Source organism: Jatropha curcas, chromosome 5 (genome assembly GCF_041381405.1).
Source record: "Jatropha curcas cultivar XTBG-Jc1 chromosome 5, XTBG_Jcur_1.0, whole genome shotgun sequence".
In the NCBI taxonomy this organism is placed as follows: domain Eukaryota; kingdom Viridiplantae; phylum Streptophyta; class Magnoliopsida; order Malpighiales; family Euphorbiaceae; genus Jatropha; species Jatropha curcas.
Window position 1 is genome coordinate 27,961,845 of NC_143155.1, and position 25,898 is coordinate 27,987,742.

The following is a 25,898-nucleotide window of genomic DNA, read 5'->3' on the forward strand; positions in this document are numbered from 1 at the left end:
CGTGTTATAATAGCAATGCAACCACAATTCATCTTGTTATTCACACTGAATCGAAATTGACTTTCACAACATTTGGAGGTGAATGAGTCCAGGGACCTATAGATTCGTTAAGGAATGGAGATGGTTGATCATTTGGATGATTCAAAAACCTGCAAGCATCATTTCTGATTTCCCGTCGAAGAACTTGCTTAAGCAATTCTTTCCCTTTAAAAATACTCTGCCATCCTCAAAATTTGATTAATACATAATTAATATTGATGATACATATCTAGATAGCAAATTAAGCCTTATTTCTTAAATTTATAAAATGCGAATGAAATATTATGATTTTTCATTTCTCGGAGCAACAAAACTAGAGAGGAGGTAATGGCTCTGATTAATTGGATTTCTTTTTTATTTTATATTATGGGGGAGTGATGTGGCTAAAATATATCCTCATTTCTATCCCACCAGAAAACAAAACTACAGCAAGCATCCGCCTAATTAGTCAAAACAGTATCAAACGCGCCTAAGCACCTGACCTCCGTCTCCATGGATGCCATAACCTCTGTTTCATCCCTCAAAGTCCCTGCCTTCAACTCGGCACCTCGCGAATTCCATCACGTCAAAACTTTCTCCACATACCATCAACTCTCTCCTCACGTTCCCAACTCATCAATCTCCAACAAAAGCACCGCCCAAGCCCCATATCTCAAAACTCTTGATTCTCCACATTCATCCGCCTCTCGAAGCTCATCCCTCAAGCCATCTCCCAGTTCCCACAGAAATCCAGCTAGCGGTTATGCTGCGGCGCTTCTAGACATAGCCCAACGCAACAATTCTCTTGAAATTGTCCAAAAGGACGTCCAAAGATGTTCGAAGCTGATCCAAAATAAGCAAATTCAAGCAATTTTGATTAATCCACTTGTGGATGAACAACAGAAGGGACAGTTAGTGATGGAAGTGGCAAAGAATGGGAAAGTCAGTAGGCTTTTGATGCGATTGTTGAAAATATTAATAGATAGCAATAGGATAATGATGGTGAACGAGGTGTTAATGGAGTTTGAGAGGATATTTGACGAGTTGAGTGGAACTAAAGTGGTTTTGATTTCGTCTAAGAAGAAAATGGCCGAAGATACTCTGTTTAGGATTGCTCAAAGCGTACAAAAGCTTAGTGGGGCTGTGAAAGTGAAGGTACGAAATTTGGTTGATGGCAAGTTACCATCATTTGCTGTGTAATTGTAGTTATACTCCAAGTCAATGTAAAAGTTTTTTTTTTTTCCAATTCTGATGCAAAATTAAATTACCCCTGCAATTGATTGGATAATCCAATTTGACAAACCTGAAGACATTTTCCTGGATTAGATTTTATGATGATGAAATTCATTACTGTTGCAGTTGATATGAAAGTTTTGAATTTTGACCATCAAAGTAATAAAAGATGCCTCTTTCCTAAAGCGCTCAATGATAATTGCTTCCTGCATTTCAAAACGCTAGTCACTAGGTATTTGCTTGGAGCACTCGAAGAAAACAAAGCATAGAATTTCCTCTCGACGATGTTACGTTACGCTCACCGTCCTAAAATAACAACCGCCTCACTCCATTCAATCGCCTGCATACGCTCGCTTTCCGCCGCCAATCTCAACACCCCTCTTCCCGAATCCTACACAGTCACTCCTCCAATCAAGCCCTGGCCCCAACGCCTCTACCCCAAACGCCTCGTCTCCATGATCATTCGCCAGCAAAATTTAGACCTTGCACTCCAAATCTTCGATTACGCCGGTAAATATCACCCTGGTTTCTCCCACAATTACGACACCTACGATTCTATTATCTACAAACTCTCTCGAGCTCGCGCCTTTGGCCCTGTCGAAGTCTTGCTATCTGACTTACACAAAGCCCAAATCAAATGCGGCGAACATCTGTTCATCACTGTTATTCGCAACTACGGCCTCGCAGGTAAACCCGAATTGGCTCTCAAAATGTTTATCCGCATCCAGGAATTTAACACACAGCGTTCTGTTAGATCACTAAACACACTATTGAATGCTTTTGTTCAAAACAAAAGGTATGATTTAGTGCACGGTGTGTTCCAGAATTGCAAGAGCAAGTTCGGAGTTGTGCCTAATGTTTTCACTTATAATATTTTGATTAAGGGGCTCTGTAAGAAGAATGACGTTGAAGGTGCAATCAGGGTTTTAGACGAAATGCCCACCATGGGTATAATCCCAAATGTGGTAACTTATACAACGATTTTAGGCGGGTACGTCTCGCGTGGTGATATGGTTAATGCTAAAAAGGTTTTTGGTGACCTTTTTGATAGAGGATGGTTGCCAGATGCGACAACATATACTATTCTGATGGACGGTTATTGCCAGCAAGGAAGATTAGTTGATGCAATTAAACTTATGGATGATATGGAGGAGAACGGAGTTGAGCCAAATGATATTACTTATGGGGTTATGATTCAGGCTTTTTGCAAAGAAAAGAAAGCTGGTGAAGCACGTAACCTGCTCGATGATATGCTTAACAGAAAGTATGTACCCAGTTCCTCCCTTTGTTGCAAAGTTATTGATGTGTTATGTGAAGAAAGGAAGGTAGAAGAAGCTTGTGACTTGTGGAAGAGGATGTTAAAGAAGAATTGCACGCCGGATAATGCAATAACAAGCACACTCATATATTGGCTTTGTAAAGAAGGGAAGATATGGGAAGCGAGGAAGCTGTTTGGTGAGTTCGAGCGGGGTTCAATCCCGAGTCTTTTGACATATAATACACTCATCGCTGGGATGTGTGAGAGAGGAGAGTTAAACGAGGCAGGAAAGTTGTGGGATGATATGATGGAGAAAGGCTGCGAGCCTAATGCTTTTACATACAATATGCTGATTAAGGGGTTTTGTAAGATTGGAAGTGCCAAGGAGGGTATTAGGATTGTGCAAGAGATGTTGGATAAACGATGCATGCCTGATAAGTCGACTTACGCTATATTGATCGAGGAGTTGCGAGAAACGTCAATGGAAGCTGAGGTAGATAAGGTTGTTTCAATGGCCATGGCAAGTGGAGGAATTGATAGTGATTCATGGGACTACTTCTTAAACAAGCTTGTTGGCAATCTGGGTAGAGGGACGGATGCTCTTGATAGGTTGTTAGTAGAGAAGGCCGAGCAGAGACCTGCCTTGTGAACTTCAGATATGCGAAGGTATCTCTGTTTCCTGCATTGCGTTTTGACATCTCCGTGTAAAAGAATTAGCAGCATCAAGACATACGAGTTTCCCTCTAGATGGATGACTGGGCAACGACACAACAAAATCTACCCTATTCGATAGTCAGTACGAAAGCAGCCATTAATGGAAAAAAGAGAAGAAATATACAGTTGATGAGATGCCACAAGAATCAAGAGGATCCAATTGTTATTCACATAAGAAAACAATCACATGTTTCATGCCATGTGATTTGATTATGTCCCTTTTAAGTGTGGAAATATTACAGGTTTGATTAGCCCACAGTTCAATTTGAATGTTCCAAGTTCAAGTATGAAAACACCAAGCATGCTTTGACTGCCAATAAGGCGATAACCAAAAACATTGATTGTAGCCAGGGCCAGCAGAATCCGAACGAATCTGAAAATTTGAAAAATTGATCTTTTTTGGTCTCTGCAGGATTTTTGTTCATTATGAATGTCGATCTAACTCAGTGCTAACATTAGAAAACGTTAGGAAGTGAAAATCATGCCATTCGACAAATACATTTTCTCCAATAAATGTAAGAATTTTGTGATCTCAACAACCATTAATGATCAAGCATTTGTATTCTTTGCCAGTCAACATGACCCTTTCATTTGAAATCGGCGTATAATAGTAAAGATGCTTTTCTTTTTCCTTAATCGAGTTTAATTATTTCATTGAAGAGGACAACAGTCGTAATTTTTTCGTGATTCACTGTCTACCTCATAGTAGTAAGAAAAATCAAACTTGTAATATTAATATGATTGAAGACGTCAACATTATCATGTCAGTAAGTTCGTTAACGCAAGCTATTTGAACCCAGTCAAGTCATTACATGGAATGGTGTCGTTAAATTGGACATGATGATAGTTCGAGAGCATTAGCCTGGTGGTTGGCACCAGATGGACACACCAAGTGACAGCTGGCCCATAGGCATCGACAGTGAGTGGAAGGGCACGTGGTGGTAATCGGCGATACGAGCGCGAAGCGACCAGTTGAACATTCAAACTTGACCCTTTCAAATGTTCATCGTGCTTGACAAGATATTTAATATTAACTTTTTGGCCATCCGGTTTTGAATTTTATTTTCTAATAACTAATTATAAAGATTCAATAGATGGGAGGACGACAAAAACCCTGTTGTTTGTTATCATCCTACCAATAATAACACATACTAATATTTTTTTTCATTCTTTTTTAATACATTACATATACTTACATGCACGTTAGAATTCAATATTTCTTCTCACCATTTTTTAATTATGGAAAGAATTTATAATTAATGAATTTTAATAATTCCATTTCAAATATATTTCATAGTTTTTGAAGCGATTCAATGTAAAGCAACCAGCACAAATTTCTTATTGTGAGGCTAATGAAAAATTGTTTGTCTCGAAATTATTTTGGAGAAAAATTAACAAAAAAATATAGCTTTAAAGTCAAACTAGAAGACCGAAATTCTTTGAAATAGAGAAAAAGGAGGAAAAAAAAATAAAAAGAAAAGAAGTCTTGGTCTTAAATGGGGAGAAATGCAGGTGAAATGATTTTTGAGACCATTTCGATCAAAGAAAATATATAAAATACACTAAAGGAAAAGAAAATGAATACTCTATTTGTGCCCTCCGCACATATACTATATTTTACTGTATATTATTAATTATTTTATTTTTTTTGAAAGGATTAATTATTTTTATTTATATAATAACGTAATTGCAGGTTTGATATTTTATTTATAAATTTTACTTTTATTTCGGGTCCTTTTAGCACGGCTGCTCCATCGCGTATTTTCCCGCAAAATCTTTGCGCAATTTCCCGGAAAAGTTCCGCAAAAAACCAGTGGTTCTTTGCAACTTCACGACCAGTTAATCTCCCATCAGGTCGGTCTCTCTTTCTCTTTGATTATTGGAAGTTTGGTTTCACTGTGATTCAACGTTTTGAGTGCTTGTTGACTATTTTTTTTTTTTTTGGTCTTGCTTTACTTTGATTTTTGTTTTGCGTTCTATTTTCCTTGAATTGCATTTCGAGCTTTAAATTGAGGGACGAATCCAGCACTGAGATTTATCTTCATTTGTTTCCGTTTAATTTTGATTGAGATAGACATGTATGTTTATGCTCCGAAGTTGGTGATGAGTCTGTTAATTCTTGTTTGGTCGCTGATAAAATGTAGGAAAAGCAGTAATTATGCAGATACTAGAGAACTTAGATTTCTGGTTGTTGGTGGCCGGAGAAAGCAAACATACTTCAAATACCGGCACAATAATTGCGTGCAATCAAAGTTTATCCATACATTTTCTAGAGGGAAAAACTATGAAGTGTGTCGTAAAACACTTTTTCGATAACTGAAACTCATCTGCACGAACCTCAAAAAATTGATTAGGTGCTTAGTGGAAGCTTAAACACTAACTACATGAACGTCTGTTATTCAGTCTTTTCCCCACGTTTTTGGCAACCAAACAGAACTTTAACGTGTGATTGTTATTTTCTTCTTTACTTTTTATGGAATGTTTAGCAAATAAAGCAGGCTTAGTACCATTTGAATATTAACTATTTTGGTCACATCACATTGTTGACTATATTATCAATTTAGGATTTAAAAGTTTTACGTGGATGTTTCTTCTCAGATACTTATTTAAAAATGGAAATGCTTTTTTGTGGAGTAAACCTGGAGGATTGATATTGCCATGAAACCTGACCTATTTCGAAGTTTCCAGACGGTTGTCTCACAACCGTGTTTGTATCACATGGACCTAGAAGGTTTTACTTTTTAGCTTTTGTTGGGAGTTACAAGATGTCATTAGATGTGATTACTAGTGCTTCATCTCTTCCGGTTTCAGAATTCCTTACCCAGATTGTAGAGGGCATGATTGAGATTGCATATGCTGCCAATAATGTACTGATTAAGAAGGACAGCTTTAAAGAACTTGCCATCTACTTGGAAAGGATTGTACCTATTTTAAATGAATTAAACAAGAAAGAGCTGGGTCATTCTGAGAGCTTAAACAATGCACTCGAGATTCTCAATCGTGAAGTGAAAACTGCAAAGCAGCTAACCGTGGAATGTACTAAAAGAAATAAAGTATATCTCCTAATGAATTGTCGTACTATAGTTAAGCACTTAGAGGACACCACTAAGGAAATCAGCAGGGCTTTAGATCTCCTTCCTTTGGCTTCTCTAGATCTTTCATCTGGTATAATTGAAGAGATTGCAAAACTCCGCGATAGCATGCAGAGAGCTGAGTTCAAGGCCGCTATAGCAGAAGAAGAGATATTGGAAAAAATTGAGTCAGGAATACAGGAGAGGAAGGTTGATCGCTCTTATGCAAATAACTTACTGGCTTCCATAGCTGAGGCAGTTGGTATCTCAACTGAGAGGGCTGCATTAAAGAAAGAATTTGAGGAATTCAAGAGTGAGATTGAAAATGCCCAGCTAAGGAAGGATCAAGCTGAAGCTATACAAATGGCTCAGATAATTGCTTTGCTAGAAAGGGCGGATGCTGCTTCTTCTCCTAGAGAAAAGGAGATGAAGTATTTCACAAAGCGGAAGTCTTTGGGTAGTCAACCGTTGGAACCTCTCCAATCATTCTATTGCCCAATTACTCGTGACGTTATGGTGGATCCTGTGGAGACCTCTTCAGGACAAACATTTGAGCGAAGTGCAATAGAAAAATGGCTTGCAGATGGGAACAAAATGTGTCCTCTTACCATGACTCCTCTGAACTCATCTGTTTTACGGCCTAATAAAACTCTGAGGCAATCAATAGAAGAATGGAAGGATAGGAACACAATGATTACAATTGCTTCCATGAAATCAAAACTCATGTCTGAAGAAGAGGAAGTGCTTTGTTGCCTGGAACAGTTACAGGATCTCTGTGAACAAAGAGACCAGCATCGGGAATGGGTGATATTGGAGAATTATATACCAATCCTTATTCAACTTCTTGGTAATAGAAATCGTGAAATAAGGAATCATGCTCTAGTCATTCTTTGCATTCTGGCAAAAGATAGTGATCATGCCAAGGTACTCTTGACTTTTACTTGATACTTCTTAGTGTATTCAAATTTTTTTTTCTAACAAAGAATGGCAATTGCCTGGAATCATGGTGAAGCTGGGGTCTTTTCTTTTTTTCTTTCCCCTAAATATTGTGAAATGCAGCTGCATTTTGCATATGTTCAAGTTCAACTATATGAAATGGATTTAGATAATGAAAATATATTTTCTCAAGGCTTTATTGGGTAAACTGTGTATCAATTTGTTCATAGACACGCACAAGAAAAATAGTTTCAGCAATTATTGTTAGTGAATCTCTTTATGTAAATTTTAATATATTTTTTTTTTTTCCGTTTGATCTATGTGAATGTTTGCTGGGGTCGCTAATTTTTTTTTTTTTTTTTTTAAATTCTATTACCATCATTTTTACTTTTGATGGAGACTAAATGAAAAGGCAAATTACTGTCATTTTTTTTTGAATTAAATTCTGGAACACGTTTTATTACAATTATCCATCATATTGACTGTCATTTTTTTTCCTAATATCATTTAATTCTGTTTTCCATCCTATAGATAATCTGCATAAGCTGGATGGTTTATTTTCAATTTTAACTTTGACCAAAATTAAAAAATGTTGCAGGAAAGAATTGCAAATGTTGATAACGCAATTGAATTTATAGTTAGATCTCTTGGGCGTCGAATTGGGGAAAGGAAGTTAGCAGTGGCATTACTGTTGGAATTATCGAAATGCTCTGTTATAAAGGACGGTATTGGAAGGGTTCAGGGTTGCATTCTCCTATTGGCGACTATGTCAAGCAGTGATGACAGTCAAGCTTCTGCAGACGCAGAACAGATATTGGAGAATCTCTCCTTCTCTGATGAGAACGTCATCCAAATGGCAAAGGCGAATTACTTCAAACATTTACTGCAGCGTCTATCTTCAGGTGATTTTCCAGCATGTGACTACCTATTTTAGCTTCTTTGATGAATTTCATGCTGATTTAGTTTATCATTAGAATTTTCTTTTCTGGATATAAATGGTATTCAATCAGTCTGAAGTAGTTTCAATTCTTAGTAAACTAAGCAGCAATTGTCTAGTGAAGTAATCGAATTGAATTATTCTAGTTAGTTATGGTGAGACACGTGCAGCTCTCGCAAATGGTAATGTGTTTTACTAGTCTAATGATAAACTCTGGGTATCAAAGCAACATGTAACAAGATAATGTGTTACAACCTACTGCAATGCTATAAATCTCTTCAGTTGTCCAACAGAGTGCTTCAACAATTTAACCTGGGGTGTAAATTGGTTCTATCAACCACTTCAAATTGTAATTGCATCCATGTCACATGTTATAGAGTTGCAATCTTTGAGTAGGCATACTCATATTTTTAAAAGCACTTATCATTTGCTTTGTAGGGTCAGAAGATGTGAAAATGATCATGGCATCAACCTTAGCAGAGATGGAACTAACTGACCACAATAAAGCATCTTTATTTGAGGGAGGTGTGCTGGGTTCACTCCTTCACTTGGTCTTAGATGGTAATGCAGAGATGAAAAAGGTGGCCATCAGGGCTCTTCGGAACCTCTCAAGTTTACCAGCAAATGGTCTGCAGATGATCAGAGAAGGTGCAGTTCGCCCATTACTTGACCTTCTTTTCCGGCACATCTCATCTTCAGGTTTGCGTGAAGAAGTGGCAGCCACGATTAAGCACCTGGCTGAATCGACAGTGTCTCAAGGATCCAGCTTGACACCAATTTCATTGTTAGAATCTGATGAAGATGCTTTGATGCTCTTCTCTTTGATAAACTTGACAGGTCCTGATGTGCAACAAAACATTCTCGGGATCTTCTACGCCTTGTGCCAGTCCCCGTCAGCATCAAAAATCAAGACTAAATTGACTGAGGTATACAAGAGCTTGCACATGCTATGTTATCCATCTATAGGAAGTTAACCGATGCCTGTTCTCGTGTATAAAAACAGAAAATTGATGTTCTGCTCAACTGATAATTTACGTATGCCATTAATACGAAGGTTGTATAAGCTACAATAATACATGCCATAGGAATGTTCTAAAAATGTGAAAAAAGAATGTTTCGCTCAAGACATAGACTGACATGAAATATCTAAAATCAATATAGCATGTTGATAATGTTGGTGGCTTGAGATGATTCGGGATTTGCTAGTCTAATAAAACTCAACTTGAGAGAAGCAATGTTGTGTAGGTCATTGAGATTCTGATCCTATTTGAAGATTTCAAGGATTAGTAATGCGAAGTCATTCAACTATTAGAAAGTGAAATTTTGAGAAATAATGCCAATATAAGACCATATTCTTTAAGCTTGGACCACATCTGGCAAATTGTTTGCTGTAACTACATGGCAAATTACTTCTCTGCTTCTCAGCCCTGATGCTAATCTTTTGGAAATATTGAATGTAGGAATTCCTTGTTGTTTCTTATTTTAGGGAAAAGATCTTTTGTCCTCGTGTAATTGTCTTGATTCTGCCACTTCATCTGTCTCTAGATTTTGAATTTTCTGCATAAATTTGTTAGATATCATCATATGGATGCTAACTTGTTTAATCATGACCAGTGCTCAGCTGTGCAAGTTTTGGTCCAGTTGTGCGGGCATGAAAATCAAAATGTACGAGTAAATGCTGTTAAGCTTTTCCATTGCTTGGTAGAAGATGGTGATGAAGCCATCATCCTGGAGCATGTAGGTCAGGATTGCCTTAAGACCTTGCTTAGGATCATCCAATCTTCTAATGATATGGAAGAGATTGCTTCAGCAATCGGCATCATCGCTGACCTCCCAGAAAATCCCCAGATTACCCAGTGGCTTCTTGATGCAGGGGCACTTCCAGTAATTGTCAGATTTCTTCCCAATAGCAAGCAGAATGATCCCCATAAGAAACAATTAGTCGAAAATGCTGTTGGAGCCATGTGCCGCTTCACTGTCCCATCGAACTTGGAATGGCAAAAGAAAGCTGCAGAAGCTGGCATTATTCCTCTACTAGTCCAGCTGCTAGACTCTGGAACTACCTTGACAAAGAAAAATGCTGCTATTTCTCTTACTCATCTTTCAAAGAGTTCTCTGAAATTGAGTCGCACAGTACCAAAACGTAAGGGGTTCTGGTGTTTCTCTGTTCCACCAGAAACTGGCTGCAGGATTCATGGGGGAGTTTGTGCTATTGAATCATCATTTTGTCTTGTGGAGGCTGATGCAGTAAGACCTCTTGTGAGGGTTCTTGAAGATCCAGATCCTGAGGCGTGTGAGGCTTCTTTAGATGCACTACTGACTCTAATAGAAGCTGAAAGACTTCAAAGTGGCAGCAAGGTGCTTGCAGAAGCAAATGCTATACCACCAATAATAAAATTTCTTAGTTCTTCTTCTCCCACATTGCAGGAGAAGGCTCTAAATGCTTTAGAGAGGATATTCCGACTGCCAGAGTTCAAACTGAAGTATGGGTCCTCTGCTCAATTGCCTTTAGTTGACTTAACTCAGAGGGGAAACAGCAGCATGAAGTCTCTGTCAGCCAGAATACTTGCTCACTTGAATGTCCTTCACGATCAGTCTTCTTACTTTTAAAAGAAATGCAATAGCTCTGATGCTTTTATTTAGTCTCAAGGGACAGTGGCAGCTTGGTTATTCAAAAGATGGTTATCAGTTCAAGGACACTGTTTTGTGGATTTACACTTGCATTGACAAGGTAACGGCCATGCACGATTCTCATCTTAATGCTTTATGTCTGCGATAATGGTCAAACAGGTGCAAGGTCATTATGACCAAGAATGAGAATAAACATTCGTAACACAAGGGCAGAGCTGCAATATTGCACTCTGCCTCTTCTCCTAGAGAAAGCTGAAGAGTGGAGTCACCGGAGTTGAAGCTTTTTCTATCTTTGTTGCTGTAAAGAGAACTTTGCTAGAGAGAAGGGATTGTTGAAGTGGCTCATATTTAAATGCCACAGAAATTGCTCTGTACAGTTGTAGTCCAATCCGCTATTCATTTGACTAGGAGGAAAGAACAAAATCAGCGCGAATCACTATTATCAGACTAGGCATCCACACTTGGATTATATATGTTTTTTTTTTTTTTTTTTTTTTTTTTTTTTTTTTTTTTTTAATGTTAGAATTGTATTCTTTGGTCCTATTCTTGAAGCTTCTGTTACTTTCATGTGTTAGACTAAACGGAGTGCAACATTTAGCAATGAAGTCAGATATATATGTGTGTATATGTATATACATAACGGTATAATCTGGAGGTTTAATTCCTTTGGATTGTAGAGTGTAAAATTTTTAGTTCTTCCAGCAAAGTGCAGTTCATGAAATAGAATTTGTGTTTGTATTTTCACTCTTACAGGATTAAGGTTGTTTACTATCCTCGATGATTAAGAATATATATGTTTAATATTATAGGAATTATACAGGATTGGTTGATGGATGGTAAGATAATATGCACAAGTTTGATTAAACAAACTCTTCATTTAGACGAAGTAATTAGCTTGTTTAACTTTGGTTTAATTGAGTGGCTCTTTCGCCTGAACTCTTGGAAAAATCCATCTCATAACATAACCATTCACGTTTGAACTTGCTAATATATAGATTGACGCTGACGCTGAAGGTCGTGTAATGCCACAAAATACCAGTCTGATATGAACCGATTAAAACAAATTCACGCCTTTACCATTCGAAATGGTATAGACCACACTAAAACTCTCATAGTAGAAGCACTAAAAATCCCAAACATCTCTTACGCCCACAACCTTTTCAACCTTATTCCCAGCCCAACTGCCTTTCTCTACAACAAGCTCATTCAAGCCTACTCCTTTCAAAGCCAACCCTACCGATGCCTCTCTCTTTACTCCCAAATGCGCTTCAAAAACTGCCTTCCCAACGAGCACACCTTCACATTCCTCTTCGCTGCTTGTATCTGCTTTTCCTCCGACCTCCATGGCCAAATCCTTCACACCCATTTGTTAAAATCCGGTTTTAATTTTGATATCTTTGCCCTGACAGCTTTAGTTGACATGTACGCTAAGTTGGGCAAGTTACGGTCGGCCCGCCATGTGTTCGACGAAATAACTTTTAAAGATATACCCACTTGGAATGCGTTAATTGCAGGTTATTCAAGGTGTGGGAATATGGAGGAAGCTTTAGATTTGTTTAGACGGATGCCTTATAAGAATGTGGTTTCATGGACCGCAATGATATCTGGATACTCGCAGAATGGAGAGTATGCTAAGGCGTTAGAAATGTTTCTGAATATGGAGAAGGAGAAAGGTTTAGCGCCAAATGAAGTAACTATTGCAAGTGTGCTTCCAGCATGTGCAAATCTGGGGGCATTGGAAGTAGGAGAGAGGATTGAAGCGTATGCCAGAAAAAATGGACTATTAAGTAATATGTATGTCAGCAATGCCTTATTGGACATGTATGCAAGGTGTGGTAAAATCGATGTGGCCAGGCAAGTGTTTGACGAGATTATTGGCAAGAGGAAAAATTTGTGCTCTTGGAATTCAATGATCATGGGCTTGGCTATCCATGGAAGAAGTCATGATGCTCTGCAACTTTATAACCAAATGATGGTAAGAGCTTTGTTCTTTATTAGCCCTCTTGTTTATTTTAGCGAATGTCTTGATTCTGAAGCAAATTTTTGTCCTAACATTTTTTTGTATGGCATTCCCTTAATAATACAGAGAGAAGGAACTGCACCTGACGACGTCACATTTGTAGGACTTCTCTTAGCATGTACTCATGGAGGTATGGTTGTAAAAGGGCGGCAACTTTTTCAATCAATGGAAAGAAAGTTCAGGATTTCACCTAAATTGGAACACTATGGCTGCATGGTTGACCTCTTAGGGCGTGCTGGGGAACTGCAGGAAGCTTATGAAATTATAAAGAGTATGCCAATGAGACCAGATTCTGTAATATGGGGAGCATTACTAGGTGCTTGCAGTTTTCATAAAAATGTTGAACTAGCAGAAATAGCTGCAGAGTCTCTCTTTGAACTAGAGCCGTGGAATCCAGGAAACTATGTGATCCTTTCCAATATTTATGCAACAGCAGGCCGATGGGATGGAGTCGCAATGCTTAGAAAGCTGATGAAGGGTGGCCATATTACTAAAGCAGCAGGATATAGTTTTATTGAAGAAGAAGGTGAAATTCAAAAGTTCATTGTGGGAGATGTATCACACCCGAGGTGTGAGGAAATTTATAGGTTATTGAATGAATTTTCAGCTACCATGAAGCTACAAAGTGTAGCTAATTTTGAATCTGAACTTCAAGAACTATGTTTAATAGAGTAGACTTGATTAATTGTTTTCATTAACATTGTCAGCATAATGTGATGAAATGAAATGTATTTTAGCACATTCATTACATTAAAAATGTGATATCAGAAATGTGTTTAATTATATTACATAACATTACATTAGGGCTCACCAAATGTTGAGATTTTTTTACTATTATTGATGACTGAAAATCATTTACAGATAAGTATGGTCTTTGTACTATTGGGCTCACCGCAATACGAACAGACCCAATAGCAAACACTAAATGGACTCGTCTCTATTTATATTCAGACAGCCCACAACAGAAACAATAAACCCAATTTCAATGCAAGTGTTTATAGTTAGACTATGAATTCCTAAGATTATGCTGTCTTCTTCTTAGTTCTGTATCTTCTACTCCTTCCCACATATTTAAGAATCTCATCAATGAGAATCACAGGAGCTGAAAACAAGATGACTAGAAACCACTCATTGAGACTCAGTGGGACAATACCAAACACATTTGCCAGGAATGGAAGGTAGAGTATGAGGAAATGGAGTCCAAATGAAACTGACATAGCAACTAAAAGCCAAGGATTCCTCCAAGGTGGCATTATGACCAAGCTATTGTCTTCAGAAAGTGCATTCAGGGAATTGAACATCTCGATTGCTACCAATACAGAGAGGGAAAGAGACATCGCCTTCACTTTACCAATGGAGAAATAGTCACAAGGATCTAAAAAGGTGATCATCTGTCCTCCACCAACCGAGTAGGGAGTCGCAGTGAAATTTGACCATTTTGAGCAGTCCCCCCAATTGCGAAGCTGAGATAGTTCAATGAGCGTATGCCCGTCACTCACCAGATTGATACCCAGAAAAGAAGCACGAGTGTACCACAAAATGAAGATTCCAACTGTTGCAATGCCTACATAAGAACCAATAACCTGTATGGCAAGAAAATATAAACAATGAAATCATAGATAAAAAACATAAAACAGCTCAACATTTTTCCAAAGTTAGAGTTGAAAATACCAAATAACGGAAGAGAACCCAAGAATTTATAAGGGGATCATTGCTTTTTCGAGGCGGTTTATGCATTATATCAACATCAGCAGGGTTAAAACCAAGAGCTGTTGCAGGCGGGCCATCAGTAACCAAATTCACCCATAAAAGCTGCACAGGTATCAGACACTCTGGTATTCCCAGTGCAGCTGTTAGAAATATGGATATCACCTCTCCAACATTAGATGATATCATGTACCTACAGATCGAGAGGAACGTACAAGGATTTATAGTAAGCTAGCACTCACAGGGAACTGATGATTCACAAAGGAATATATCATACCTGATAAAAGCTTTCATGTTGTTATAAATTGAGCGTCCCTCTGCAACTGCTGAAACAATGGTACTAAAATTATCATCAGCTAAAACCATATCTGAAGCTTCCTTGGCGACCTGCAAAAGGAGAAGATAGAATGTATTGCCATGAGTTCTGAAAAGTTTTACCCTTAAACAAAAATGAACTTCTTAGATTGGTAAAGTATGCTTCTGCCGAAAGCTCATAAGGTTTGTGTGAAACTTCTCAATCTGTAAGCTTTTCTGCATATATCAAAGCAATTCGCAGCATATGCATCATGCATGGGCACAGACACACAAGTGAAAGTAAAGAAGATTAGATGAACCATATATTCCCGAAAAATGGGGGAAAAAGGTTTAACTAGCTTACCTCAGTCCCTGTCATACCCATGGCAATTCCAATGTCAGCAAGTTTGAGAGCAGGTGCATCATTCACTCCATCTCCAGTCATAGCAACAATCTCACCCATCTCCTTCAGCATCCGTACAATTTCTTGTTTATCCCTGGGCTCAGCACGCGAGAACACCTTTCCTCCAGGTTTAGACAAAATTTCCATTTGCTGTGAAGGGGTGAGAGCCGTAAACTCTTTACCAGTAAAACTTCTTCCCCTGAGATCTTCGTCTTGATAAAATAACTTGATCTCTTTACAGATTGCTTCAGCGGTAGACTTGTTATCTCCTGTTATCACCATGACTCTAATACCAGCACCTCTACAATCCTCAATTGCTTTATGAATTTCATCACGTGGCGGGTCCTGCTCAATAGCCAAATCTTTTTAGCTATATATTCTGATGGTTAGTTAATTTATGTGAACCCGAAACTTTGAAACATGCACTCACCCTCAGACCAACAACCCCTACAAAAATTAAATCCTTTTCAATGGAGGAGTAGCAAGCTGGATCAAGCAACTTCTTGTGGGCAGGGTGATTATCTGCATAGTAGTCTGAAAATTCTCCCAGGTCATCCTTATATGCCAGTCCCAAGCACCGCAATCCTTTGGAGCTCATCTCCAAGAGTCTCGTAAGCAATAGTTGCCTACAAGTTTCATCAATGGGAACAAGCGATCCATCTGCAAGCTGCACCTGTGAACTACGCTCCAGTAAGCCCTCAACAGCTCCCTGCAAATTCAACAAGGAATGCTAGGAACTAAAACCACTACGATAAAAGCACTGACCAATGTATTCACCTCATTGCAATTCGTGTTTCTGGACAATGATAAAACAGGATAGAAGATAATAGATCAAGTCTTCTATTTTTTCTTTTCATATAATAAGGCTGATTTCATTAAAGCTCTAATTAATGAGGATCACCATTGATTATCACCTTGACAAGAAGTCGATTACTCCCATTGGGCTCCCTGACGATGACACTCATCGACTTCCTAATGCGATCAAACTCCAGCGTCGCAATCCTTTTTGATCTCTTTGTCCACCATTCACAACTTCCTACACTAAGAAAAAGTTAATGAGACGGAAGGCTGAACAAAACTTCCAGCCATTGTGGGGAAAACAAGAATCCAGGTTTCTTCTCACCTAATTTTACTGTATTGCTGTCAATCAAATAGTTTGCAACAAGTTCAGCATCACGAATTTTATTTCCTGCCTTGACATCAGGGACTCCCATCTTCTCAACCAAAACCTTGAGTGCTGCCTCAGTGGGCAAACCAGTGGCTCGGAACAGACGTCCATCACAAAAGATCCCAGCATCATTGCAAAGAGCACATATTTCTGCCATGGCTTGTAAATTAGCGTCCATATTGTAGCAAGTCCAATCAACAATACCCCCATCCTTAGGATCATAAGTCGTTCCCTCAACATGAAAAATTCTAGAAGAGGTAGTTTTCCCACCCAAAGTGAAGAATTCTGACACAGACATCTGGTTTGTGGTTAAAGTCCCAGTTTTATCTGAACAAATCACAGTTGTACATCCCAAGGTTTCCACACTTGGAAGTTTTCTAACAATTGCATTCTTTTGTGCCATTTTCCTGGTGCCTAGAGCTAGACAAGTTGTGATTACTGCAGGAAGACCTTCAGGAATTGCAGCTACAGCTAGGGCAACAGCAATCTTGAAATAGTAAGTGCATTTCTCAAAAGAAAATCGGATATTTACAGGGTATCCATTCACAACATCCCATGAGAGGAAATTTTTGTAATTTATGATCCAAACAATAATGCAGACGAGCCCAATTGCAGTTGTAAGCCTGCCCCCAAATTCATCCAGCTTCTTCTTCAAAGGCGTATCACTTTCTTCTAAAGAAGCTTCATGTATTTGCTTCTGTATCTTTCCAATCTCAGTGTTCATCCCAGTGCTTATAACAATACAAACACAGATCCCATTCACAACAGTTGTGCCTGCAAAAACCATGTTTTCCTTGGCCTGCAATTCACAGTCGTCTATGAATATAAGAGAAGTGCCTTTCAAAACAGGCATAGCCTCCCCAGTCAATGAGCTCTGCTCAACCCTCAATGTTGATGTCTTTAGAGCTGCAACTCTCATGTCAGCAGGCACTTTATCCCCAGCTCGTAATTCCACAATATCTCCTGGTACAAGCTCCCGTGCTGGCAAATTCGGTACCCAATACCCATCCCTTAGAACCTTTCCGAATTCACATTGCATCTCCTTCAGTGCTTCAAGTGCTGTTTCAGCATTACTCTCTTGCCACACCCCAACAATGGCATTGAGGACTAAAATCAACACTATCACAAATGGTTCCACATAAGCTTCACATCCAGATTCCTCCCCAGTTTCACTTCCATGCAAGTAAGCTAAAATAAATGATATAATAGCCGCAACCAGCAGAATTTTCACAAGCATATCATCGAATTGTTCCAGTAAAAGACGCCACAAGGGCTTACCCTTTTCTTTTGCGAGTTCATTCCATCCATATCTCTCACGCCGCTTCTCAACATCATATGAACTTAAACCCTTATCCGGCTTCACATTGTACTGTTTCGAACATTGCTCAACAGACCATGACCATGCAGGGAACGGTATTTCTTCCATTGCAGTCAATTTGGAGTTCAAAATTCCACTCTAAACAGAAGATTTGGGTGAATCTCTTTCCAAATTATATCAGGAACCTATACGATAGTTAATTCACAGTCAACATGTGGGATGAAATTAAATAGAAGTAACAGAAAGCATGGATTTTTAGTTTTTTACGGTTTCTAATGACTCATAACACTGCTTACAGTAAATAGAAATACTCTTTTCTTAAAAGAAAAAAAAAAATTCTCTTAGAAAACAAATAATCCCAATTATTTCCAGAGGACTTTTATCTGTTTCTTCATGACCACTATAATTAATGTCGTAAGTCGTAACCAGAGGACAGACACAGAAAATGACAGAGAGAAGTTGATGAAAGTAACCGCATATCTCAGGTTTCAACCCACTACTGATAAGTGTGATATAACCTTAAAAAACCGACTCACAAAAATAGGATTAATTCTCATAATACAGCCCAACTAACCAAAACCAGATGAGAAAAAACCAGACGAGAACAAACAATTATACAGTTCGCATTAATTAAACCAAAGAGAAACTGAAACATCCTACAACAACCATAATCTTATCCATTGAAAGAAAAAATCATAACAGGAAGTCAGAACAAAATCCCATACTTACATTGGCATGAGAGGAAATAAAGTGGAAAAAAAGTGAGCTTCTGAAAAGAAGTAGAAAATACTAATAGGCAACAAAGTTGGCTTGGAGACAAAGCAAACCCCAAAGAAAATTCTTTAGTTCTGTGGGAAAATAAAAAGCAAATCTTCTAAAATCAAGAAAAGAAGTTAAAGAATTGGATTTGGACTGGTCAGTCTTTGATCTTGTATGGCTCTGCTTTTTCTGAAGAAGCATGGCGTTGGTGCTTTTATTTTGGAATTTTTTAGATATCAAATTTCCGTCAGACGGTTAAAATTTTCAAATTTTGGACTTTTATTTACTAAAACACCCTGCGTATGGCGGATTACTTTTATGCCCTTGAGGCTTTGATATTTTTGCCTTACTTGTTTTTGACCGTACGCTCAACCAGAATGCATGAGTCATGAACTTGTTGTGCGTGGGACATTGTCTCGTACGCACAACAGCATAATAATACTGCTACCGAGATTATTTCCAAAAGTAATATATTTTCAGAATTACATTTTACCATAGTAATTTTTTTTATACGTGTAAAATACTTGAAATGAGATGAAAATAGTAGTAGTATAAAACAAATAAAAAGATAAATTTATCAATTAATTAATTAATTAATTATAATTAGAAATTCAAAAGGATGGATGGAGAGCACTCATGGACATACGCATTTTATATTATAAAAAGTGAAAGGAAAATGAAAATGTGTCTTTTGGCCCTGGAGGAGATATAATCATAAACAAAAACTGTTGGAATTGTTTAAACTTTAAACATAAAACGCATATTCCTCGAAGTTTCTCAAGTTACTGTCGGATGCCACTGGGCCTTCAGTTTGTTATCGCTTACTTATATATATATATATATATATATATGTGTGTGTGCGCCACTGGGCCTTCTAATTAATTATTAATTATAATACTCCTGGAAGAAAACTAATTTGGTGAGTAATTTCAGCAGAGCAACCTCATTTTAGAATTTATAATTGCTAAATTCTCTACTCGATCTTACAAAGAAGGCGGGCATTAATTAGCTAAGAGTAAAAGTAATACTATGAAATCATAAAAATAAGCAGTTGTAATAGTTTTGATAATTGTTTAAACAGAAAAGACACATTCCTGGAAGTTTCCAAATTACCAAATTCCCACTCTGTCAGATGTCATTAAGGCCTTCCTTTCTTTCGCTATTGCTTGCTTTGTTCGTTACGCACTTGCTTCTGCATTGACTTTAATTTTAATTATAATTAAAAAAAAGTAGTAGTATAAAATAAAGATTAGCGGCCACCAACTTTCCAGCTCCGCATGACTTTGTTCCTGGCTAGTGTTAATTTTCATTTTTTAAATATTGAAAAATGGAATGATAAAAATAATTAAATAATGAAACCAATAAATTAAGGAAAAATAAATGTTTAGTCCCTGAGATTTTATAAAATTATTCAATTCATACCTGTATTTTCATATATTATATATTTAATTTTCAAAATTTGATTCCGTCCAAAATCTGACCTTTTTCCGTTGAACAGGTATAAAAAGTCAAAAACACCAAAAAGCTAAAAGACAAAACTCTATAATTATGAGTCTACTTTACAGATTGAAATTCTATCTCTCGACTAATATTACTTACTGTGAAACATTATCTCCACCAACAACAAAAATAAAACAGGTAAAACCACATCAACAAAGAGAGATTGAGCACAGTTGCCTTTTCTTTATTTTGAGACTTTATTTCAGCAAATCTTGTTCTCTTAATATTCCTCAAACTCGCCTCATTCTCCACTAAGAAGAGCAACAACAACCCAAGAATGCTATTACCCACCATCGCCACCACCTCCGGCACGGCATAGAATGTCTCCGTTTTCCACATCTTTAGCATCAAATCTTAGAGAATCGAGGAAGATTAATAGGAAAAGACGAAGAGGAAATGAGGTGAAAATAGAAAAGCAGCTCATCAATCAAGAATATAAAATATGAAAAAAGAAAGTCCTCCTTTTTGCGGTCTAGTCATTACCCATGCCTTCAGTGGCCCTTACAATTGAGTGGTTACCGGATTGAAGAGAATTACTACAACTAGGGATGATTCTCGGTGCTCAGGCCTTTGAAAATGAGCTTAATTATCTCAGACTTGCCCAAGTTTAGCTTCTCCTTGATGACGCCGAGAACGATGCTTTCCACTATGATGATGATCGCTTTAATTTTTTGGAGGATCACAGTTTTGTTCACTGTGTGCCTGTTCTTCTTCTTTATCTCTTCTTTTTTTTTTTTTTTTTTTTTTTATATTTGTCTTTCAATTTTTTCTCCTTTCTTGAAAAGCCTAATCCTTAGAATCATGGTGATTGCCCCACCATAGACACCAAGCTTCTCAGATCGTTAAGTGAGAGAACAAATATCGAAGGGAAAAAAAAAAAAAAGGAGAATAAAAATTTAATCCTTATAAACGGTAATTTTGTACTTTGATCTCATTAGGGGTAGCATTTGCCATTTAAAAATATATCTCTCTACTCTCTTCTGCCTTTTAACGGGAAAAAGCGCATTTGGACGAAATGATTATTTCACCTGATGCAATCAAATTTGGGAACAAGTTGAATAATTTTATAAAACTTCATGGACGAAAAAAATATTTTCCCATAAATTAAAGAAATGGTAAGACCAGATTGTTTCCTATCTATAATCGCGGTGGTATATAATACTCCACAACAATAATGATATATTTGGTTGACTAACAAAAGAAAATAAAAAAATAATGCTCCATTTGCTAACCTTTGATTGCATATTTGGTTCTGTTGCTTGAAAAAGACGTCGCAAAACAATCCTTTTGAGTGAAAGCTGGCCTTTGCTTGCTCTATGATTATGAATTGTAATAATAATATTATTTCTTTTCCCTTTACTGTATGCATTCCTACGCTGCATAATTCAATATATGTATATATAAATAATTGGAACTTATAATTTTGAGGGTGTCCCTTACTTGGAAGTTAATTAAAGTTCACTTATTTTTTTCAAATACAGTTGCCAAACCTGCCATCGGCGGGCCATTCTATAATTCCATCAACTTCTGCAAGAAAGAAAGCTTTTCTTGCTTGCAGGACGCGTTTTATTATTATTTTTTTAAATAGAAGAATATGATACAATTGCGCGTCAAAACTCGTAATTCCAAAACTAGTCGATTCAATTTGAAAGCAAATATTTGGCTCCTCTCATAATTGAAAAGTACTTTTTGTTCATTGGTTGTTCAGGCATTCCTAAATTACAAGGTAAAATGTATATCATTCTGGTTCTGCGAAATCACCCTTCTGTGGATTCTGGGCAAAACTGAAAAAAAAAAAAGAATATGAAGTTGAAGTGTTGAACACTTGACCATACCTATATTTAACAATCGCGGTGTTACACTTCAGATATAATTTGGGCTAGTTTCAAGGAGGAATTCACGAATCATGTGAGTTGATTTGTCAAAAAAAAAAAAAAAAGAAAAAAAAACCACATGATGATATTTTTCAAATATCAGTGGCCACAAAAACAAAGAAAGGGTTTCAGTTTCAAAGAGGAGAAAAATCTTCATCCAACATAAAAAAAAAAGTCCCTATTCGTTTGACGGACAAGGAAAATTTTTTGTCCGATAAACTTTTTATCTGTTTTCTGAAATTCCAAATTTCTAATGTCATTTCTGCAGATACCTAAACGACTCCACTTTCTTTCTTCTTTCTTCTTTTTTCCACAATGGCCCAATCTACATGCCCATTGGGCCCGTGCAGCGTTGTTGAATTGCGTATGAGCCTACATTTATCTGTCTTCTCAAATTTCCAACTTTTGATTGTGCGAAACCAAAACCATTCCACAAATAGCCCAATCCACAAGCTTTTTGGGCCCGTTTCAAAAGTCAATATTCTCAAAGTAATCCCAGGTCCAAGCAGCGTTGTTGAGTTACGAATCAGCCTATCCTCTACTTTGGAAAATAACCTCTAAAGGAATCCAACGCTCCAGATCCCGCAAGGCAAAATAAAGTCGTAATCGTACGCTTATAGGGGGTACCGGAGACAAACTAAGGGCTTAGTTTGGCTATATAAAAGGAATAATATCCTTTTGCTCAGAAAATTCTCAATTTCATCTAGGGTTTCTGCATTGTCAAAATCAACCGTGTAAGATATCGCTATTGAGTTCTTTTCCTCTATCTGTATGAATGACCAGAAAGTAAATCCTCTATTTATTTATTGACATATGGTTTTGATTTGATTTTGGTTATTTTTGGCCTTTTTAGGTTTTAGAGGAGGCAATCGATGGCGCTGCGGCCTGTGTTCGTCGGAAATTTTGAGTATGATACTCGCCAGTCTGACTTGGAACGTCTCTTCAGCAAGTACGGAAGGGTGGATCGAGTGGACATGAAATCTGGTATACTTAACTTTTTATTATTTGTTTGGTCATGAGATACCCCAGTCATCCTGTCCTGAACTAGTATTGTTTTACACGAGTTGATAGTATTGAACTGAAAGTATTATTATTATTCTTTTTCTGCAATGCTTCATATTTATTCAATCATGTTGGTTATGTAGGTTTATTTAAATGTTAATTAACAATTCATTGGAATTATCATTTGAACGTGTTTGTGTGGTTCGATATAATACAGTTATCAGTAGATTGGTGGTGTATCTTCGGGTAAAACTTAGTTGATAGTTCATACTTAATATAAAAATGTGACTATGGATTGTGACTATGGTTTTGTCGTTTGACGGCTCTTATGTCTCTGGTTAAGTCGTTTCTCCATGTATTGCGTATACTGGTTACCATGTCACTATTTATCTATTTATCATGGTTTGTGTATTTACTTTACTGATAAGCTTTTTAAATTTTAACGCGGATTTTTTATTTGAAAAATGAAGTATTTTGATTATTTGTGGGCATTTTGAACTCCAATATACCTCAGGATCATAATTAAATGACGAAGTATTTTGAGCTCTTCAAGAGATTGTTATTTTTTTTTCAACTGGCTCGGACTTTCTTGACTAGATAAGAATTCATGTGCTAAGAATTAAGAATGAATTTGTGGGATTCAGATATACACTGCTTGTAGTGGTGACTATATCTGATTACAATGTCCAGGAAGAAATACAATGGCAGCTGCAAAATTGCCATTTCTCTGGAGAACACCTCCATATTAAGTGTTTGTTTTGACGCAGGAACTCCTAAGGAAAATTGAGCTTCCATCTGGGCTCGCCATCTTCTCTGCAAAACATTTGTATTGGCTTGGAAAATTTCTTGCTTGCCTGCTCTCCTTCCACTCACAGATGGATTCATCCTGCATTTTCTTCACTCGACTATCAGTCACTTACCCACCAAACCGCCCAAAGTTGCCATTTCTCAAGAATGGTTGTGGCGGGATCAATCACTTTTTTATGCCATGTCAACCACCACTGATAATAGGAGGAACAATGAAATCTGTCTTGCCATGTCTTCCATTTCTGAACTTGTGCTGTCTGAATGGCGAAGCATGCTAAGCAATGACATCTCAGACCTGAAACTTTGGATTTAAAACTCTAATATGCCAACATGTTGATTTAGTTCATCATGCAACGCTTCTACATCCTAATGTGCATCAGCCCATCAAGTATATGCAGGTGTTGTATAATTTTAAGTTCTTACTAGGAAAAGAAATCATGATTTGGCTGATGTACCCAAGTTGAGTGGATATGCCTCCAAGGTTATGCGTAATCAATTCCATCTCTAATTTTAGTTGCATTCTTGCAGGTTTTGCTTTTGTTTATTTTGAGGATGAACGTGATGCTGCAGGTGCTATACGGGGACTTGACAATACACCATTCGGTTATGATAGGCGCAGGCTGTCAGTGGAATGGGCTAGGGTATGTGGTTGCTTTTTCTTTGCAATACAACCTTTTCTGATCTAGTGCCCTTCTACTCATGCTCTTTAAGTTGTAATTTTTGTTTTTGATGGTGGTTTTGAACGGCTAAAGATTGTTATTATGATTACTTTTTTTAGGGAGAACGGGGTCGACATCGTGATGGGTCCCGATCAATGGCAAATCAGAGGCCCACAAAGACTCTTTTTGTGATTAATTTTGATCCAATCCGGACCAGAGTTGAAGATATAAAGAGACATTTTGAACGATATGGAGAGGTTCTTCATGTCAGAATTCGTAGGAACTTTGCATTTGTACAGTTTGAGACGCAGGAAGATGCTACCAAGGCCCTCGAGTGCACACACATGAGGTAAGTAGATGTATTTGCCATGCTATTTGGATTAACCACAATTGCAGATTGATCAATGTGTTAAGAAACTATACGGTTGTGCTTTGGGCAGCAAAATATTGGACAGGGTGGTTTCTGTTGAGTATGCTTTGAGGGATGATGGTGAGAAGGGAGACAGATATGATAGCCCTAGAAGAGGAAGTTATTATGGGAGGTCTCCAAGTCCTGTGTATCGTAGGCGACCTAGTCCTGACTATGGTGGAGCTCGCAGCCCAGTGTATGATAAGTACAATGGCCCAGCTTATGACCGGAGAAGGAGTCCTGATTATGGTAGGAATCGAAGTCCTGAGTATGGTAGATATCGCAGGTAGGGAAAAAGGTTGATTCTTTCTCAAAATTATCTGGAACTTTTCTTCTTGGCAAGCATTCTTATAACTTATCTATTTTCTTGTCTTTTTCAACAGCCGATCACCTATTAGAAGATCAAGAACATGAGGGACATAAGAGAACTACTGAAGAAGTTCTAATGTGCAATTCTGTGTACTTGGTACTTACAACAGATTTAGAACAGTCATATGTAGAGAGTGCATCTTGGCGTATTACTTTAGTTCTGTAATATTGTATTAAGACTTGCTTCTAGTAACTTTAATTAATGGAACTTGTTAGCTTGCTATTTGATTCTATGATATTGATCCAATATATTTTTGTCTTGTCTTTGAAACATGGCAGGCATATTTGGGCCTCCCTAGTCAACTTTCAATGATGTAAATTTGTCCCAAACTCTCGATCCTTATGATGAATATCACGTATTCTGAGTGCCAGTTTAATAAAAATGTGGTCTTGATTAAAATTTTAAGGAGAATTATCGTTCCTTAGTGAAGTTACATGATTGAATTATGCATTTTCGCCGCTCAATTATTCTTTGGGCAGAGTTTTTAATCAATGCATGCAGGAGTTGGATCAGTGCTGACGGAGAAAAAGAACAGTCATTTGATGAAGAGAAAAAAAGCTTGGAAGTCGGTGGGGTTTTGAGATGGCTTGCGGGGACATCTGTTTATTTATTAATTATTTATATTGGTTAATTTGGCCCCACTTCAGGTTGGAGCTCAGCCCTGGAGACTGCCTATTCAGTGGTCGCTCCCCGCATGGTGAGGGCCAGTTAATTTTAAGAATTTACTGTAACAAATCTGCCACCTAGAGTTCCCTAAAAAGCTTGAAAGTGCAGATTGTCGGCGTCTCCAATTAATTGATTCGATTACTC

At 37.6% G+C, this 25,898-nt stretch overlaps 6 protein-coding genes across 6 annotated transcripts; 5 read left to right on the top strand and 1 right to left on the bottom strand.

Moving 5' to 3' along the window:
* Positions 1–423: 423 nt before the first annotated feature.
* Positions 424–1,343, top strand: LOC105642805 (ATP synthase subunit delta, chloroplastic). Its single transcript, XM_012227752.4, has one exon. It carries the CDS (start codon positions 532–534, stop codon positions 1,216–1,218), a length of 687 nt encoding a protein of 228 aa, XP_012083142.1. The 5' UTR covers positions 424–531; the 3' UTR covers positions 1,219–1,343.
* Positions 1,344–1,485: 142 nt separating this feature from the next.
* LOC105642806 (Pentatricopeptide repeat (PPR-like) superfamily protein) lies at positions 1,486–3,634 on the top strand. Its single transcript, XM_012227753.3, has one exon. The coding sequence runs from the start codon at positions 1,536–1,538 to the stop codon at positions 3,156–3,158; it is 1,623 nt and encodes a 540-aa protein (XP_012083143.1). The 5' UTR covers positions 1,486–1,535; the 3' UTR covers positions 3,159–3,634.
* Positions 3,635–4,919: 1,285 nt separating this feature from the next.
* LOC105642807 (U-box domain-containing protein 44) lies at positions 4,920–11,548 on the top strand. The gene is made up of 5 exons (XM_012227754.4): positions 4,920–5,077; positions 5,822–7,218; positions 7,829–8,132; positions 8,606–9,093; positions 9,782–11,548. The coding sequence occupies exons 2-5, from the start codon at positions 5,989–5,991 to the stop codon at positions 10,775–10,777; spliced, it is 3,018 nt and encodes a 1,005-aa protein (XP_012083144.1). The 5' UTR covers positions 4,920–5,077; positions 5,822–5,988; the 3' UTR covers positions 10,778–11,548.
* Positions 11,549–11,720: 172 nt separating this feature from the next.
* On the top strand, positions 11,721–14,402 carry LOC105642808 (Pentatricopeptide repeat (PPR) superfamily protein). Its single transcript, XM_012227755.4, has 2 exons — positions 11,721–12,773; positions 12,885–14,402. The coding sequence occupies exons 1-2, from the start codon at positions 11,844–11,846 to the stop codon at positions 13,491–13,493; spliced, it is 1,539 nt and encodes a 512-aa protein (XP_012083145.1). The 5' UTR covers positions 11,721–11,843; the 3' UTR covers positions 13,494–14,402.
* Positions 13,626–18,700, bottom strand: ECA2 (ER-type Ca2+-ATPase 2). The gene is made up of 8 exons (XM_012227756.4): positions 18,438–18,700; positions 16,346–17,893; positions 16,137–16,258; positions 15,653–15,931; positions 15,184–15,567; positions 14,803–14,912; positions 14,490–14,718; positions 13,626–14,401 (listed from the first exon to the last, which is right to left on the bottom strand). The coding sequence occupies exons 2-8, from the start codon at positions 17,814–17,816 to the stop codon at positions 13,841–13,843; spliced, it is 3,156 nt and encodes a 1,051-aa protein (XP_012083146.1). The 5' UTR covers positions 17,817–17,893; positions 18,438–18,700; the 3' UTR covers positions 13,626–13,840.
* Positions 18,701–22,419: 3,719 nt separating this feature from the next.
* Positions 22,420–25,320, top strand: LOC105642811 (serine/arginine-rich splicing factor RS31). Its single transcript, XM_012227757.4, has 6 exons — positions 22,420–22,575; positions 22,695–22,825; positions 24,179–24,291; positions 24,429–24,658; positions 24,750–25,004; positions 25,102–25,320. The coding sequence occupies exons 2-6, from the start codon at positions 22,714–22,716 to the stop codon at positions 25,130–25,132; spliced, it is 741 nt and encodes a 246-aa protein (XP_012083147.1). The 5' UTR covers positions 22,420–22,575; positions 22,695–22,713; the 3' UTR covers positions 25,133–25,320.
* Positions 25,321–25,898: the final 578 nt, after the last annotated feature.

Excerpts from the sequence above, each read along its gene's own strand:
- LOC105642806 (XM_012227753.3), top strand. The coding sequence starts at position 1,536 with ATGTTACGTTACGCTCACCGTCCTAAAATAACAACCGCCTCACTCCAT.
- LOC105642807 (XM_012227754.4), top strand. The coding sequence starts at position 5,989 with ATGTCATTAGATGTGATTACTAGTGCTTCATCTCTTCCGGTTTCAGAA. Across the intron at positions 7,219-7,828 it reads AAGATAGTGATCATGCCAAG|GAAAGAATTGCAAATGTTGA; the intron begins GTACTCTTGACT and ends AAAATGTTGCAG. Across the intron at positions 9,094-9,781 it reads TCAAGACTAAATTGACTGAG|TGCTCAGCTGTGCAAGTTTT; the intron begins GTATACAAGAGC and ends AATCATGACCAG.
- LOC105642808 (XM_012227755.4), top strand. The coding sequence starts at position 11,844 with ATGAACCGATTAAAACAAATTCACGCCTTTACCATTCGAAATGGTATA. Across the intron at positions 12,774-12,884 it reads AACTTTATAACCAAATGATG|AGAGAAGGAACTGCACCTGA; the intron begins GTAAGAGCTTTG and ends TTAATAATACAG.
- ECA2 (XM_012227756.4), bottom strand. The coding sequence starts at position 17,816 with ATGGAAGAAATACCGTTCCCTGCATGGTCATGGTCTGTTGAGCAATGT. Across the intron at positions 15,568-15,652 it reads TAGGGGTTGTTGGTCTGAGG|GACCCGCCACGTGATGAAAT; the intron begins GTGAGTGCATGT and ends GCTATTGAGCAG. Across the intron at positions 14,913-15,183 it reads TGGGTATGACAGGGACTGAG|GTCGCCAAGGAAGCTTCAGA; the intron begins GTAAGCTAGTTA and ends CTCCTTTTGCAG.
- LOC105642805 (XM_012227752.4), top strand. The coding sequence starts at position 532 with ATGGATGCCATAACCTCTGTTTCATCCCTCAAAGTCCCTGCCTTCAAC.
- LOC105642811 (XM_012227757.4), top strand. The coding sequence starts at position 22,714 with ATGGCGCTGCGGCCTGTGTTCGTCGGAAATTTTGAGTATGATACTCGC. Across the intron at positions 22,826-24,178 it reads TCGAGTGGACATGAAATCTG|GTTTTGCTTTTGTTTATTTT; the intron begins GTATACTTAACT and ends GCATTCTTGCAG. Across the intron at positions 24,292-24,428 it reads TGTCAGTGGAATGGGCTAGG|GGAGAACGGGGTCGACATCG; the intron begins GTATGTGGTTGC and ends TACTTTTTTTAG.